This window comes from Dicentrarchus labrax, unplaced genomic scaffold, assembly GCF_905237075.1.
Source record: "Dicentrarchus labrax unplaced genomic scaffold, dlabrax2021, whole genome shotgun sequence".
NCBI classification, from domain to species: Eukaryota; Metazoa; Chordata; class Actinopteri; family Moronidae; genus Dicentrarchus; species Dicentrarchus labrax.
Window position 1 is genome coordinate 19,646,576 of NW_026136721.1, and position 14,900 is coordinate 19,661,475.

A 14,900-nucleotide genomic window follows, 5' to 3' on the forward strand; every position below is an offset into this window, starting at 1 on the left:
ACCATTTTTCAAACTTCTGGAAATGTTTTCAGCTTTTAGCATGAATCTGATCTGTTAAAACTAAGATGCCTCCTTTACAACAAGGCAGCTACCAATAGTTATGTTAAGTATGCTCTCGCCTGTCAAAGCCAGACGCTTCTAGCTTTACAAGGACTCGGCTGAGACATAACACCAAACGTCGGCTTTGGATGAGAGGTGGTTTCAAAAATAAATAAAGCCTTAAAGCTAAGGAATTATAAACATGCTGCCATGGAGAAAGAGGGAAAGCCCTCCAAACAATTTGTGGCATGTAGTATTTTCAATTCTTTCTCTGCTTGACACAAAGACGAGTGTCAAACAACTGAGGAGACGAGCAGGGGGATGACAGAGAGGAATGGAAAAAAGAAAGAGAGCATTGAGGTTAGAGTGAAGAAGACTGTGGGGGAATTTTCCATTCTCACACACACACACACACACACACACACACACACAAACACACACACACACACACACACACACACACACACACAGTCCAATACATACAAGCATGCTCAAGAACATACAGAGCAAATACAGTTGCACACTTGAGTGGACACTTGTGCACTCCAAAAAATATGCACATAGATACTTGTGATGCATATGGACATGCAGGTGCACACAGGCAAACACATGCTACATGAATAGTCGTCAGCCTGGAACTGAGGAGGAGGAGGAGGAGGAGGAGGAGGAGGAGGAGGAGGAGGAGGAGGAGGAGGAGGGAGTTGGGGTTGCAAAAGAACAAGTTAAACAAAAAGAAGGAGTCCTGATTCTAACACAATTTGAGCTCTGGGATCTTCAAACAAACTCACGCTCGGGCACCATGGGGACACGACCAACAGAATGAAGCATTCTGAGGGCTGACCTTAGTGCCTACCCTGCTTCTGTCTGTGACCGCCTGTTAGCCTCCTAGTACAACAATGCAGCCTTTGCCATAGCAATCCTGTCGGCGTTTCACTGGGTACACTGAGCCTGGCTCAACCTTCCACAGTCCATAGATTGGCATTAGGGTGCTACCACTCATGGCAGCCATTTTCCTCAGAAAAGCTTTACCTATTGAGGGGAATGAAAAAAAAGATGCTAAATCTATTTATAAATGAAGAAAAAAAAAAAAATAACTGAAGCAGATTGTTTTTAATGGTGAGCGAGGGCCATGCATTCACAAAGCCTCTCAGGGAACAACTCAACTCACCAAAATGGAGAGTTGAGACAACAGAGGCTGATGGGTCACACAGTGTCTATACAGGCAGTGTGGTATGAGTGGCAAATTAACAGAGCAGCAGCATCCTCAGTGCTCAGTGTGTCACAGGATGCGTTAAGGCACACTATTAAGTTGTAGGTTGCATTTTTGGCAGCGATCAGAGCCCAACACACAATCAATGTAGTTACAGGTGTAAAATGGAAGAAAATAGACTTGAAAGGTTAAAATATGATTGAAAAACGCTGCCAAAATGCCTCCTGTGCAGACTGCTATTAGGACCTGATTTGCAACCATCACTGACAACACTGTAATCATGACACCGACTAGTTATTATTAGTATACTTAAGCTCATGTTATAATGTTTGTTATATTTGTCTGTCATGGAAGATTGTTGTTCTTGTCTCTGATTATTTATGCACTGATTTAAACATTAAAATTTAATTTTAAATGGTAGCCTGAGCTATCAATGGCCATCAATTACATGTGTACAGTACATCGAACACTGCTCCTACAACTGTCTCTGTCCCTTACAGATAAACTAAATCAAACTAAACTATACATTTGATCACCGATTACTGATTCCTGATTTTAAAGCCCAGCATACTATGTTAGGTTATGTCAGCTGTGACAGACAGAACCAGTCCACCCACCGTTCACCACCCACACCCTCTCCATTAAGCATCATGGAGAAGAAGGCCAAGGCAGCAATAGCAACACCATTTGTCAATTTCTAAATGATAAAGATGATAACTTTGTAGTACTGCCATACACATGTCAAATTACACCTAAGGGAAGTGCTAGTATTTTCGTCCAACTCTATGTTAGACACATGCTCTGTAAACCGCAGAAGGGAAGAAGAAGTAAAAACAGGAGAAACATGATGCTTGGTAATCAATCATATAAATAAACAGATTAAATGTGATTATTTTCAAGGACACAGATTTCCTCATATTAGACAAAGATGGTAAAGGAGGAAGGCTCACCACAGGAGGCTGACTTTGTCTCCACCAGCTTCACTCTTCGTGTCTCGTTACGAATCCTGTCGTCTGTCTTGTCCACAAGATGTGCAAGGTCATCGATGATTTCTGAGAGACAAAAGAGAGAGGAAATAAGTTTAAAAAAACCTTCAGTTCTGCTTTGTATTATGCTGCCATTATACTCCTTATTTCCTTCATTTTATTACATAAAAGACCTCCCAATAGGTTTGTGTAATAAAAGAAATGACCCAAAATGAAAAAGTGACAGGTTCTGTAGGACTTGACAGCGGAGCAGTCAAAAACTTCAAAAGACAGAGTCTGCCAGAGCACATACATGAGTGGTGGGAATGGAGAGAGCGGGCTGTGTGAAAGCACTCCTCGAGTTTTCAAACGGTTTCACTACTTCCTGAATCCATTCTGGATCTAATCAGACTCTTATTGTTCATGAGTTTTAAAGACGTCCAAAGAAAGAGAGTGTGTTTTGTGCATGTGTGTGTGTTTGGCTCTGTGGCTATGGTCCTTAAGTAGGAGTTCCTGACTTGAAGGTCGTCCAGATGGAAGCCTGTGTGATTTGTTAGGGCTAGCCACTGTGTTGACATGGCATCTCCAGAGGTCTGGCTCCAACAACAAAAACAGATAACGACTGAAAGATTTCCAGATTCTTGATTTGTTAAGCTTAGGCGTTAAAATTTGATATTGGTTGGGGTTGTGGTTTTGAGTCAGAACCTATTAAAAATGGCAGATGCAACCCATGACTGACTTATAAATTGGTTGAAACAAATAGAAACTAATTTAACTAATATGTCATCAAATCTGCACAGGTATGGCGGGTGCAACACAACAAAATTAACTGAAAACATTCTTCCTGTCAGCCGCTCTCATAATTTCAACTGCCACAATGACACAACCCTATGAATAAATGAGCAATAAAAAACATGGCTCGTTACTCTTATTATAAATCAGGAGGTTTATCAGGATACAGAACTCAAATTGGCCATTTCATCTTAAACGTGTGCAATCTTGATTTGTGGCTTGTGTCTTTATTTCTACACCAACAGTGATGATAGGTTCAGTCCAGGAACCTTCCAAATTGAAAAAGACAAAACAAAACAAAATGAAGTGGCTGAAAAATAAAGAAGCTAGTAAAACAGAAACCAAGGCCGAGCCAAAGAAAGGCAAGTTCTTCAGAGACTCACATCAGCCTCTGATAAATGGACGTTTTAAAGGAATGGGAAGCTAAACTCCACAAACTACAGCTCAGTGCCAAGTTAAACAGACAGCCTTGTCCAGGGAGGGAGCAACCTTTTATTGCTGCTGCTATATGGTAAAATAGTACTCAGTCAGAATGATCTAAGCTATGTGACCGAATTCCCACAGGTGAGCGTTCAGGGTCATCTTCAGCATTTGTCTTATGAACACAACTGTCTTTAGCTAGTTTCTAGAATGGTGAGAAATTGTGTTTCCTCAACTAGGAGCCATCGCCGCTTTACAGTCTGTGTTTTGGCAGATAATTAAGTTGCAGAAATAATTCAAGGAAGGAAAGTAAAGCATGTCAGCTTGGAGGGCCAGAGCGTGAAGAGGCAAGGACAAGGAGATGGGAGACGTGAGCGTGCCACATGTACAGTGACCCTGGAGACTCCCACATCATCATATAAGCATAAGGCAACAATTTAGAGGGAAGAAACTCTTCCTTTACTGGCAGGGAAGGGGTGTAGACACTGAACCATTTGTGCCGCGTGCCACTCCAACTAGTCATAAAGGATGTTTTTGCTTTGCTGGTGCCAAGTTTTTTTTTGATTCACTGCAATAACATCAGTTCATTGATGAATTCTCAACCATGCCAGGATGCAGCACTATTAGGATGTGATCTTTAACTACAGCTGCAATTAAACAGTCCCTCCAGAAAAACGCGATTATGCGATCGCATAATTCAATGCAATATCAGCCAAAGTCCGCATATTTATGCGGTGGCCGCATTTTTTCAAAGACGCTGCACTTTCGCCGCATAAATTGCTGATTTCCGCGCAAAATATGCGGGGCTTGCATGATTTCATAATCCCCGCATTTTCGTTGCAAAAGAGTCACATATATCTTAGCAGAAAGTTGAAAAATGTTGTGTTTACTTCACACAAGAGCAGCCATTTTCCCCTGTTGCCATGGAAACGTTATGAAGTGACGTAATTATATAGTTATAGTTTTCATTTTCACAGTGGACTGCTGTAATTTCATTCAGGAGGTGGTGCAACTTTACAGTTGTAAGATTGCACTTTTGTTACCAGTGGGTTAAATCATACTAGTTTCAAAAACCTTACAGTTGTAAGTATATTAGTAGTATGTAAATTTACGTTACAGTACGAGATTGCACTTTTTTGCATTGGAAGCACTTATTATAACAGAAGATGTCTGTTTTGTATAGCTACCTCTGTAAAGCAGGAAGCACACATTTTATTTTTTTTATATTTTATTTATTCATTTTTACAGAAGTTGTAGCATATTCCTTTTGTTAAGCTACAGAACTTGTTTGACTCATCAATGTTTTGTAAGTTTGAGCCATGTGTTTATTAAGGTCTGAAATAAAACAAGATGAGAACTTAAATATTCCCAGCACTTTCTGTGATGTAGTATGCTTGCTTATCATAGGAAGTAATAAGAAATGACTCTTTACATCTCCGCCTCTGTCTCACTCGCTTCTTATTTTCAGGTGATTATACACTGCCAATAGATACACTTTTACTTCCAGGACTTCTGGACTGAACCTGCAAGACCACTGAGAAGGCCCCATTTCAGGTAAGAATAGTTTGTTTAAAATGCTTTTACACTGGATAACCCTTTAAAGAGCAGGGCACATACACAGACACACACACAAACACACTGACACATACACATTTTCATTGCCAGTAACTTAAAGATTAATACTGTACCTTAACGTTTTGGAAAATTAATGGGAATGTGAATTCTGATTATTCTTTTATGGTCTTATTTAATAATCATTGTTGGTTACTCTTTGGAACAACATGTAAGCATGTTCCTCTTAGAAAGCTTTCAACACACATTAAATGTAATAGAATTTCCTTTTTCATTTGGTCAGTAAAACAGGTCAAAGTAAAATGCCACAGAAAAGATTCTTAGGTATATTGTGTCCTTGGCAAAACAACTACTGCTTAAGTGCTCACTATCTCCATAAATTCTTAAACAAGCAACAACTTTATAGAAAGTGACGATGTGACCAGAATCTTAAAAGAGAAACTTTCAAATAAAGTCTCCTCAGAGCTGTCCGTCTGCACTGTGAACAGGAACTGAATATATATCAGCATCCTAATAATCCCTTGACTGTGCCCTTTCCTAATTATATCTACAGAATGTACAAGGCCATTAAAAAGAATCTTTTGGGCCCAGGGACTAGTTACCATAGTCTCTGTTTTGTTCGTTTCACAACAAACAAAAACAACAACTTAAAATCAGTGGTTTTGTGAATGGTATTTGTGAAAATGGGAACAATTACTTGGCAGCCAAAAGGCAGAGCTATCAATATAATCACTGGCAACTATTTTGTAGCTCTAAACAGCTATAGGCACAAACACAAATGGGGCCTATGTTGGGCACAAATACTATTGTAGAAAGCTGACACCTTTGACTTTATGTCCATAAATGTTACTGGTATATCTTCTAAAAAGAAATTAGTAAATTCTTTTAAATAATGTAATACCTCAGTAATTAGATGATAGCTGATAGTCCATTATGAGTTGGTGTATATAGTTGAATAAATGCAACATTGTAAAAGCTTCTAAAGGTATTTTATACTGACTCTGTGCTACCCAGTGAGTCAACGTTGAGTCACAAGAAAACAAAGATTAAAGAAAAATTAAATAAACCAGATAAATAAAGTTGTAAATATAAAAATCTATGTATACAATTGCATTGTATCATCTTCATATACCACTTTTTCTAGAATACTAAGGTAGCAGATGCTGCCAGAGGATGTGAGCCTGTGTGGTAACTTCTAAAAACTGAGGCTGAAAGAGGAAGGAATGCCCTCTCTGCTACCAACAGAGCCATTTATTCACACAAAAAAACAATGTACGTAAAAACCTGGCCCTTCTGTGGAGAGGCACGAGGGCCCTGGAGCGCACACACCAATAGGAGACAGATGCTGTTCTCATATGGCGTCACCTACTCTCTCATGCTGCTGACTCTCTGCACAGTATCAACGCCATTTCATCTCTGTTCCAATACTCTGCAGCATTCATATAAACACCCTCTCTCTGTGGTCATCACGCTCTCTGGGGGATAACTAGTTAACAGGTCTGCTTCTATCCCTGCTGTCAGCATCATCTGGAACATCACAGACAGACACCTTCTATGCACAGGATTGGCTGCTGCTGGTCCAGGCTAAATGATTATTATGAAGCCAAGGCACGAACAGGACGGAAATCCTTGAGGGCCACTGAATGGGTTTTTGTCTAAAGTCACTTACAGTTTAAGTATACCACTAGTCCAGGGTGTACACAGGCAGATGTAGCATTTCTACTTAATTTCTGGGTGTTTACAGCATAGCCACCCATTAGCCTCATAGCTGGACTGAAGGTTTCACACAGACACAACCTCTCCAGCTGCTGTCTCCTCTTAGCTCAGCTCTCACAACACACTGTAATCTTTTTGAAGATGCTGTAACTGGGTTACACCTACTCCAGAATACTATAGAAAATACTAATAAAGACTTTTTCGTTTGGAACTTGGCTCCATATTGAATTGTGGATTAGACTATGGATTCTGTGAGCCTGAAGAAGGTCCACAGATCTTCTGAGCAAGGGTAGCATATTCAACGATCAAGATGACAATGTGTATATGCTTCCCTGGTTCCCAGGTGAAGGAACAGTCTCCCCCTCTCACACAAAAAAGGTGGATACTGGTTTAAAGGTACTTTAATCTATCCATGTTTTGCCACCTATCTGGGTCCGGGTCACAGCATCAGGTTAAGCAAGGTATCCCATACTTCCTTCTCTCAAGCTAATTCTCCAGTTTTTCAAGGGGGGTCCCAGGGAATTCCCAGACCAGATGGGATATGTCCCATCTGTAATAATCTATGTGAGCTTTGGGTCTACCCAGGTAGTCTCCTCCCACTCTGACTTCCTTCTGGATGTCTAAGCTCCTCACATCAACTCCAAGGGTGATGCTACCCTGCGTAGGAAATTCCTCTTGAACAACCGCCATATGTGATCTAATTTTAAGGTCATTACCCAAAGCTTGTGACCATACCTGAGGGAAGGACATAGATCAAGCATTTACTGGAAAGCTTCTCATCCCAGTCACTATGACCATCCAATACAGTGACTGCATTGCTGCCAAGATGTTACCAATCTGCCTGTTGATCTCATGCTCCATTATTACCATTTACTTGTGAAGACCCCAAGATACTTGAACCCCTTCACATAGGACAGTGACTCATCCTTTTATACAGGTTAACATGGCCTGACATAAGAGTGCTGACTGGTGTCCAGATCATTCGTCAGTGACGGTAACCTACCTCAGTGGGTGAGTGGACTATTTGATTCAACTTAAGAAACAACAAAACAATCCTGCAGAGCAGTCGTACATTATGTTGGCCAACAACTGCAAGTGGCAGACAAGGATAACAAAATTCTCAGGCCAGAGCATGAACACCAAGTAGGCCCAGATTACACTTGTGAAAGTATGTTGCTCATTAGGTTATAATAGAGGGAGGGTGATTTCAGAATGAGATACATACAAAGAAGGAGAGATAGGGAAAAGGACAAATCAGAGAAATACAGTGCTTGTGTGTCCGAGCACATTATAGGCCAGGGTACAGGGATGCGGAAATGTAGCATCCTGTGTGGAATTTCCTCCAGTCTTGTCTTTTAGGACGTGATTCTGCAAGAACCCAGACCTATGTAGCACTGCAATGCCTGTGAGTATGCAATTAAGACTAGTTAAGGACCCTCGCCCATTCCTTTACAAATATTCATTGTGGTACGTTGGGTAAAGGCCACTCTAACATGAGGGTTAAACATCCATTTCAAACCAAATCATCACATGATATTATAAAGCCTTATTCAAGTCAGACAGCAAATGCGACGCTCACACGCAGATGCATGGTGAGAATGAGAAGTATGGGAAACGGTGTCTATTTTAATGATTAAATTCCCGAAGTCCAGATCTATATCCGCCCCAAGCAGCAGAATTGCTGACTCATCTTCACAGAGGCTATAGCAGTGGTTTTAGTGTGTGTATGTGTGTGTGTGCATGTGGTGGAGGCACTGCCATAAACAGTGACACCCCAGCGTGCCTCCAGGATGTGCTGTATTAACTCTGTGTGTTATTGTAGGACTCATTCCCAGAGCGGGCACAGCGCACAGAGAAAATGCTTGTTTTCTCTTACCGATTTAAACACAGTCTGACTCAGAGGGGCTAATTCTGTTGTGCTTATTCAGGAGATGATTTCTCTTGAGGATTTAGAGAAAGAGGGAAGTAAAGACAGACAGTTTTTTCACTAAACCCTCCTCTTATACCCCTTGTAGTAGTGCAGGGGGGTCTGACCACAACTGTTACCAATTGGCCCTGGTGTGACTGACTGCGTATAGAGGGTAGTGTTTTGTTGCCAACCAAAACACACACATCTCTGAATGTAACTGGAACTTCACTTGGCACATGCAGAGGCACTCAGCATGATGATACAACTCAGGGCAATTATGGTATTTACAAGAAGTTGCACAGTCTTGGAAGAGTTTCTTTCAACTTCTTTCTTTTTTTTTTTCTTCTCTCGGCTGCTTATTGTAAACAAACTCACCCTGAGGGTCTGTGGAGAGTGAAGATTAGGGGGAGTTTGACTCAAAACCTCAGAGTTTTAACAGTTTTTAAACTGAGTGTAAAACCCAACAAATCATTTGAATGGCTGCCAAAAAAAATAACTGAAATAAAGACAAAGAAAAGAAGACATGCTGTCTATGGAAGATGAGCCTCTGTCTAAAAATCATCCTAAAAATGTGTTAGGCCAATCTGACATGTTAGGAAAAGAAAGTGGCTGTGTTTATGTGTCCTCACTCCAACAATCCTCTCGCATAACAATAAAAATGTCTATTGTATATTTATTCATACAGGGCCTTCTATTATCGTTTAAAATTTCAGACTAGTGATGGATAGTTAACGACTTGATTTCTGCTGGGGTTTCCAACACCAAATGTGCAGAAAATGCCGCTACATTTTTCAGCCAGGGGCCAACCAGTCTTAATGTGATACATTAGAAATCAATGAATATTAAGTAACATTTCTGATGAAATGCGATAGGAATATGATGCACAGAACTGCCCACTTATGCAAACAAGATGGGAAATGAGCCTAAGGGATATTACTGCTGTGGAAAACAATGTACAGGCAATGCAGGCTACAAGGGACATATTGTACATGTAATGAAAATGTTATTAATACATTTTACATCGATACATGTTTGCCTGCCTGTATCAAATCCCCAAAAGCGGTAACATTCCAAGATTAAAACAGACTTATGGCAGTGCATATGTAAACATAGACTGCAATTCATTCTGTCAGTGCCTTATGTGAAATATAAACCCAGAGCTGTATCTAGCATTTCTTTCCTCCTAGCCTGTTTGTGTCTTTCTGACCAATGCTTGTACATGTGCTGTTAGGGGTTTCTGAGGGCATCGCCAAACACACAATTCGCCCTTCCAGCATCTGGCCTTCTGAAGTACCGGCCACATGTGTACCGATTAGTCTCACTGCTGGACATTATCGCCCACCCCCCAGGCCCAATGAATCTCCGAGTCCCTTCAAATGGACTGACAGGTTCCCCCGGTCAACACATTGGAGGTATGATACCCTTTATTGCATCATAAGACATTTTTTCCCTCTAGGGTAGCTGAGTGATGATAAATGTCTTGCTTTATGCAACTTGTGCCATTGGCCACCCTCGCCAATGATCAAAATGTATTATTGTTTATTCCTAATGTGGGACAACACGCTCTTTCAATGAAAACTTTGTGTTGGAATAAATGTAACTTTTCTACTCCAGCAGGAGACGCCTAAAGACAGCTTGAAGAAGTAGCCAAAGAACAGTACTGACAATGAATCTGTAGATGACTTTAAGGGGTATAAAAGCTGTAGTAAGTCAGTAGTGACCCAACACTTTACCATTACATATGTGGCCTCCACATTTCCTGCTTTAATCCTAACCATTTGTGTGCCAACTTGAAACTGAAACCGGCTGTGCGTCCACGGACAGTTTCACCTCCCTAACCTTGCTGCGTTTACCGCCATATGCATCATCACACATGACAGACACCAAAAAGAATGACCAGCTGATGAATGAATTTCTCAAAGTTGAACCTCCCTTTGAAAGAACACACTTCAAGAAAAGCACATAAATTGATAAAACCTCCACACTGATTCAGTTTTAGCACGTACAGACAATTGGACTTGTACTTGCTAGATTCCAAAGACAAGGTCCATGTGAATCATGGGAAAGCAGTCCACCAAAATTCTGTGAGGGAGTACATTGGGTTGGGGGAGAGAAGCTGAACGGCATAATTTCCTACAAATTATGTTATGTTATTACTATCTTAGCTAGCATAAGGCGCTTATTCGTCAATGTCACACTTGGCCCAGGCAGCCAATGAAATCAAGCAAGAGGCGGGCTTTACTACTTTACCACTTCCTCCATGTTTTGATGCTGGCAAATGAGATAGGAATGGAGTGTGTGTGTGTGTGTGTGTGTGTGTGTGAGGGAAAGGAGGAATTCATGGCTCATGTCGCGTTAGTTTCATGTAGGTTACTTGTCTTTGAAAGAGACAGAGAAATGATAAGACCTCTACAGTCTGCTTGAAATTTTTTTTTTTCAATAATCATATTTGATTGCCTGGTTGCACAGCTCCACAGGTGCACCAGCTGTTTTGCCCAACACGCTTCCTCCCAGCTGTTTTTGAAGCGGCGACACTTTTAGTGATGCATCACTGTTTAAACGGCCCTTTAAGCATGTTACCAAAGTTGCTAAGGTTTCCCCTGTTTTTTTGGCCTGACATGATGCTTGTACGTCATGATTCTTATACATATTCTATCGCTTCACATTTCTGCCAACTAGTTATATAGCATATCCACAAAAATACTGACATTTGACATTTGTTCTTCATTCTTTCTTTAGATATTATTTCTATACTCCTTCTATAGTTGCCCATCCTATGATGCTCCAATGAGTTCTGACAGAATTATTTAATCTATCCTTGGACAGAGGAAATCGGGGCCTTTTCAAGAGCACTGCGTGACTAGAATGGCACTCAAGCTTTTGTAAACAACCTGGGTAGTTTGAGTCTGCCAAGACTGGAAATGATCAGCACTATACACACAAAAAAAACAAGTGAGTCATGCTGTCATCTTACGATACCAGCTGAATAAAAACAAAACCTCATCAGCAGAATAAGAGATGTCAGCGAGACTATTGAGCATGTGCTTGCTATAATAGGTTTTAGCAATTATGAACTTGGACTGTTCAAAACAGCTGGAAACCATCAATATAATGTGCACAATTAATTAAGATCAAACCCATAATGTCATCTACAGACAAATAAAAACAAAGCCTTGAAAAAGAAAATAAGTAAGATGAGAAAACTTCCGCCAATTTATCCACTTCTCAGACTGAATGCAACTATTTTTTGTGAGGGGCTGCCAGATTCACCAGCATCACTCATCCAATATGGTCAGGCATCACTGAGCGGTGAATGCAATAACATGAACTGATGTTACCAGTATATTACATCCAATTAATACACATGTCACACACTGTCATTTTAGGATTAATGAAAACAAGGATATAAAAATATAAAAACATTGTGCAAAGACCAACAGCAATGAGAAGTCTGATCATTACCAGGCTTTCCACCATCACCCCTCTTATGGCCAGGTGCCACCGAACAATGTGTGCGTGATGAGCATGAGGGTGCCAGCAGCAGCAGCAGCGTGAGGCAGGGACCACCCTGTCACTGGCACAGCACCTCCAAACCAGCCGCTGTTACACTTCATCACTACAATCACACTTCATTAGCAAGGACACCCAGGAGGGACTGACATATTGAGAAGCTAGGAACAAAAATATGACAAAAATTAAATGGAACTGGTTAGATTGGAGGAGACTTATTTGTAGGACATGAGAACAATTAAGTGCCTACTGGAGTCTGGCAGTTACCAGTTTATCTACTGTACAATCTGGTTACTGTGCTGCCCATTAATGATAGCACTATATCTTAGTAACGATACAAATCTATAAAAAATAATTTTGGCCTGCGATAGGAAAAGATTAATTAAAACAGGCCATTTGATCACTGTGTGAGTGGTTTTCTATACTCATCACAATTAGTAAATTATTCAACTAATGAACTTTTCAACTATTCTGATAATCGCTGTAATAATCGATTGAGAAATTTGCTCTCATTTCCGCTTTCAAATGCAAATATTTCGTGTTTCTTTAGTCCTTTATAAGAGTAAACTGAACATCTTAGGGTTGTGAATAAAACATCACATTTGAGGACGTCACCTTTGGCTTTGGGAAAAAGTGATCAACTTTTTTCACCATTTTCTGGCATGTTTCAGACCAAACAACAAATTGATTAACCCGAGAAAAGGATCAACAGATTAATTGATGATGGAAATAATCCTTAGTTGGTAATCCCAAATAAAACATGATTTCTGATGGTGACCATTACTTGAAGATTGCAATGATCTAAAATGTTCACTGCCATTTTGCCTAAGGCATCTATGGGTATTTTTCAGTACCATTAAAGTTTCCCCGATTATGACCGAGTTGTAAACAAAGTGTAAAGCCCTCTCTAACTGTACGTAACAAAAGTAAGAAACAGACACACACAGAGAGAGAGACTGCAAATTTCTCACTAAGTGAAAAACTGTGTTCTAATTAAAATGATCTGAGTCTAATAACTCAACATCCCCCATGGTGAGTGGAGCTTCCTGGCAATACGCTGGCTGGCCGACTGACTGACTGACTGAGTGACTGAGGAATTATGGAGGGACTTTGATCTTCATGCCAGACCCTGTTTCACTCATAATATACTCACACGCATGGAGACGCTTATGTTCCCATGCACAGACACTGACACAAACACACGTGTATACACATTGGTCTATAAGCATCATACAGACAGGCACACCCTAACAGCCCCTCCCCCACCCCCCCGGATGTGACACGCTTCTGACAAACATTTGTGACCCAGACTGAAGAGGAGTCATCTCCACAGTGTGGTTCAGAGGGAGAATGGGAACAGTCAGAAATACGGAGCTATATCACCCCCCTGATAGAAATGTTTTATTGTGGAAAATAGAGTTCAGGGCCAGCTGGTAATTATCTGCTGAAGATCAGTGGGGATGCGGAACATGACACATCAGAGTTGTTGTTCATCGTGGAAAATCCTCAGATAAGGTGTGATCAAATCTGGGTTTGTGGCTGTTAGTGGACTTTACTTTGCATCACGCACTGTGCATGACTGTCATTTTGAGAACTCTTTTAAATATGGATCTTAAGCTCAAAGTCCTAATAAGAGGTACTTATGAAAGAGAAGTCTATCAGTAGCTCGGAAACAACAAGAAGCAGTTTATAGAAACAAGCGGGTCAAATGAGCCTCCCGAAGCCTACTTCAAACAAAATTCAAGTGTTACGATATCTAACGTTGCATTCAATCATGGCAATATAGTTTTATGGAGGTATCGGTAACGGTTGTTTCGAAAGCCTGACAAGATTGCAGCTGACAGAAACGTGATACAAGTTTGAATAATCAAGATTCATATGAGTGACAATCAGTTTAATTTTGAGTGTGAGGAAGAAATAGAGTGGGGGGAAATGGGAAGAAGCGCATAATTTGGTGATGAGGGAATCGGGGCACACAGTCAGGCGCACCATGCACAAGGGGAGTGGAGTGACATTTCTGGTCCATTTTTTCACACCTGGCGGAGATGCTGGCAATCCGCTGGCCAGTGACACTCTCCTCCCTTTGCGGTGTAAGGTGAGTCTCCAAAATACAACAGCTGCAAGAGAGGAACAAACCTCACGGTGCCTCAGGACAATACCACTTCCTTCTGTTGCACAATGTGCCCACATGAGGAAAGAAAAAAGACGGAGGAGGATAAATGCAAACCAAAGCCCTCTCTGCTAAGGGTCTAACATTACATACGCACATCCTATAATTCTTAGATTACCATAGTTTTAATGATCTCCATGACCTATGCTCAATTTTCTGTTTTGAGTGCTGATTACATTTTCTCTTTCTAGAACAAAAAACATAATGTATAGTATCGTTCACCTTTCTGTAAGTGACATTTTGAACCTTTTATCCAGAAATACTACGCTTTCATACACTGTTGCCCTATTTTAATTTGAAATTGACAAAGACAAAGGTGGGAACACTTGGCATACCTGGATGGCACATGAGATGCACACAATTGCTGAAAATCTCTGTGAGTATTCGGTGGATTCAGGGTAATTGTGCTCTACTCATGGAGGCCAGAACAAATGTTTGGCCAACAGCGCGACTGAAACAACTTCTCCTGAGAGGAAACAGCCCCCCCATATAGCTTGTGGACAGCTAGGAGTGATGCAGGGCACTAAGCAAACAGCAAAACTATGACGCAACAAGACCACAAGCTCCACTGTGGGCTACGTGCACTGAAAAACATGG

General features: G+C 40.9%; 1 protein-coding gene across 2 annotated transcripts in view; it reads right to left on the minus strand.

Moving 5' to 3' along the window:
* stx8 (syntaxin 8) overlaps positions 1 to 14,900 on the minus strand; it is a 41,209-nt gene that overhangs the window by 6,447 nt on the left and 19,862 nt on the right. The window contains exons 7-8 of one of the 2 annotated variants that reach the window (XM_051384248.1): positions 2,200 to 2,301; positions 893 to 1,068 (exon numbers count right to left, since the gene is read on the minus strand). In XM_051384248.1, coding sequence (XP_051240208.1) covers positions 917 to 1,068; positions 2,200 to 2,301 — 254 coding nt within the window. In that variant the 3' untranslated portion in view covers positions 893 to 916. The remainder of the gene's footprint in view (positions 1 to 892; positions 1,069 to 2,199; positions 2,302 to 14,900) is intronic. The other variant, XM_051384249.1, reaches the window with a different exon arrangement.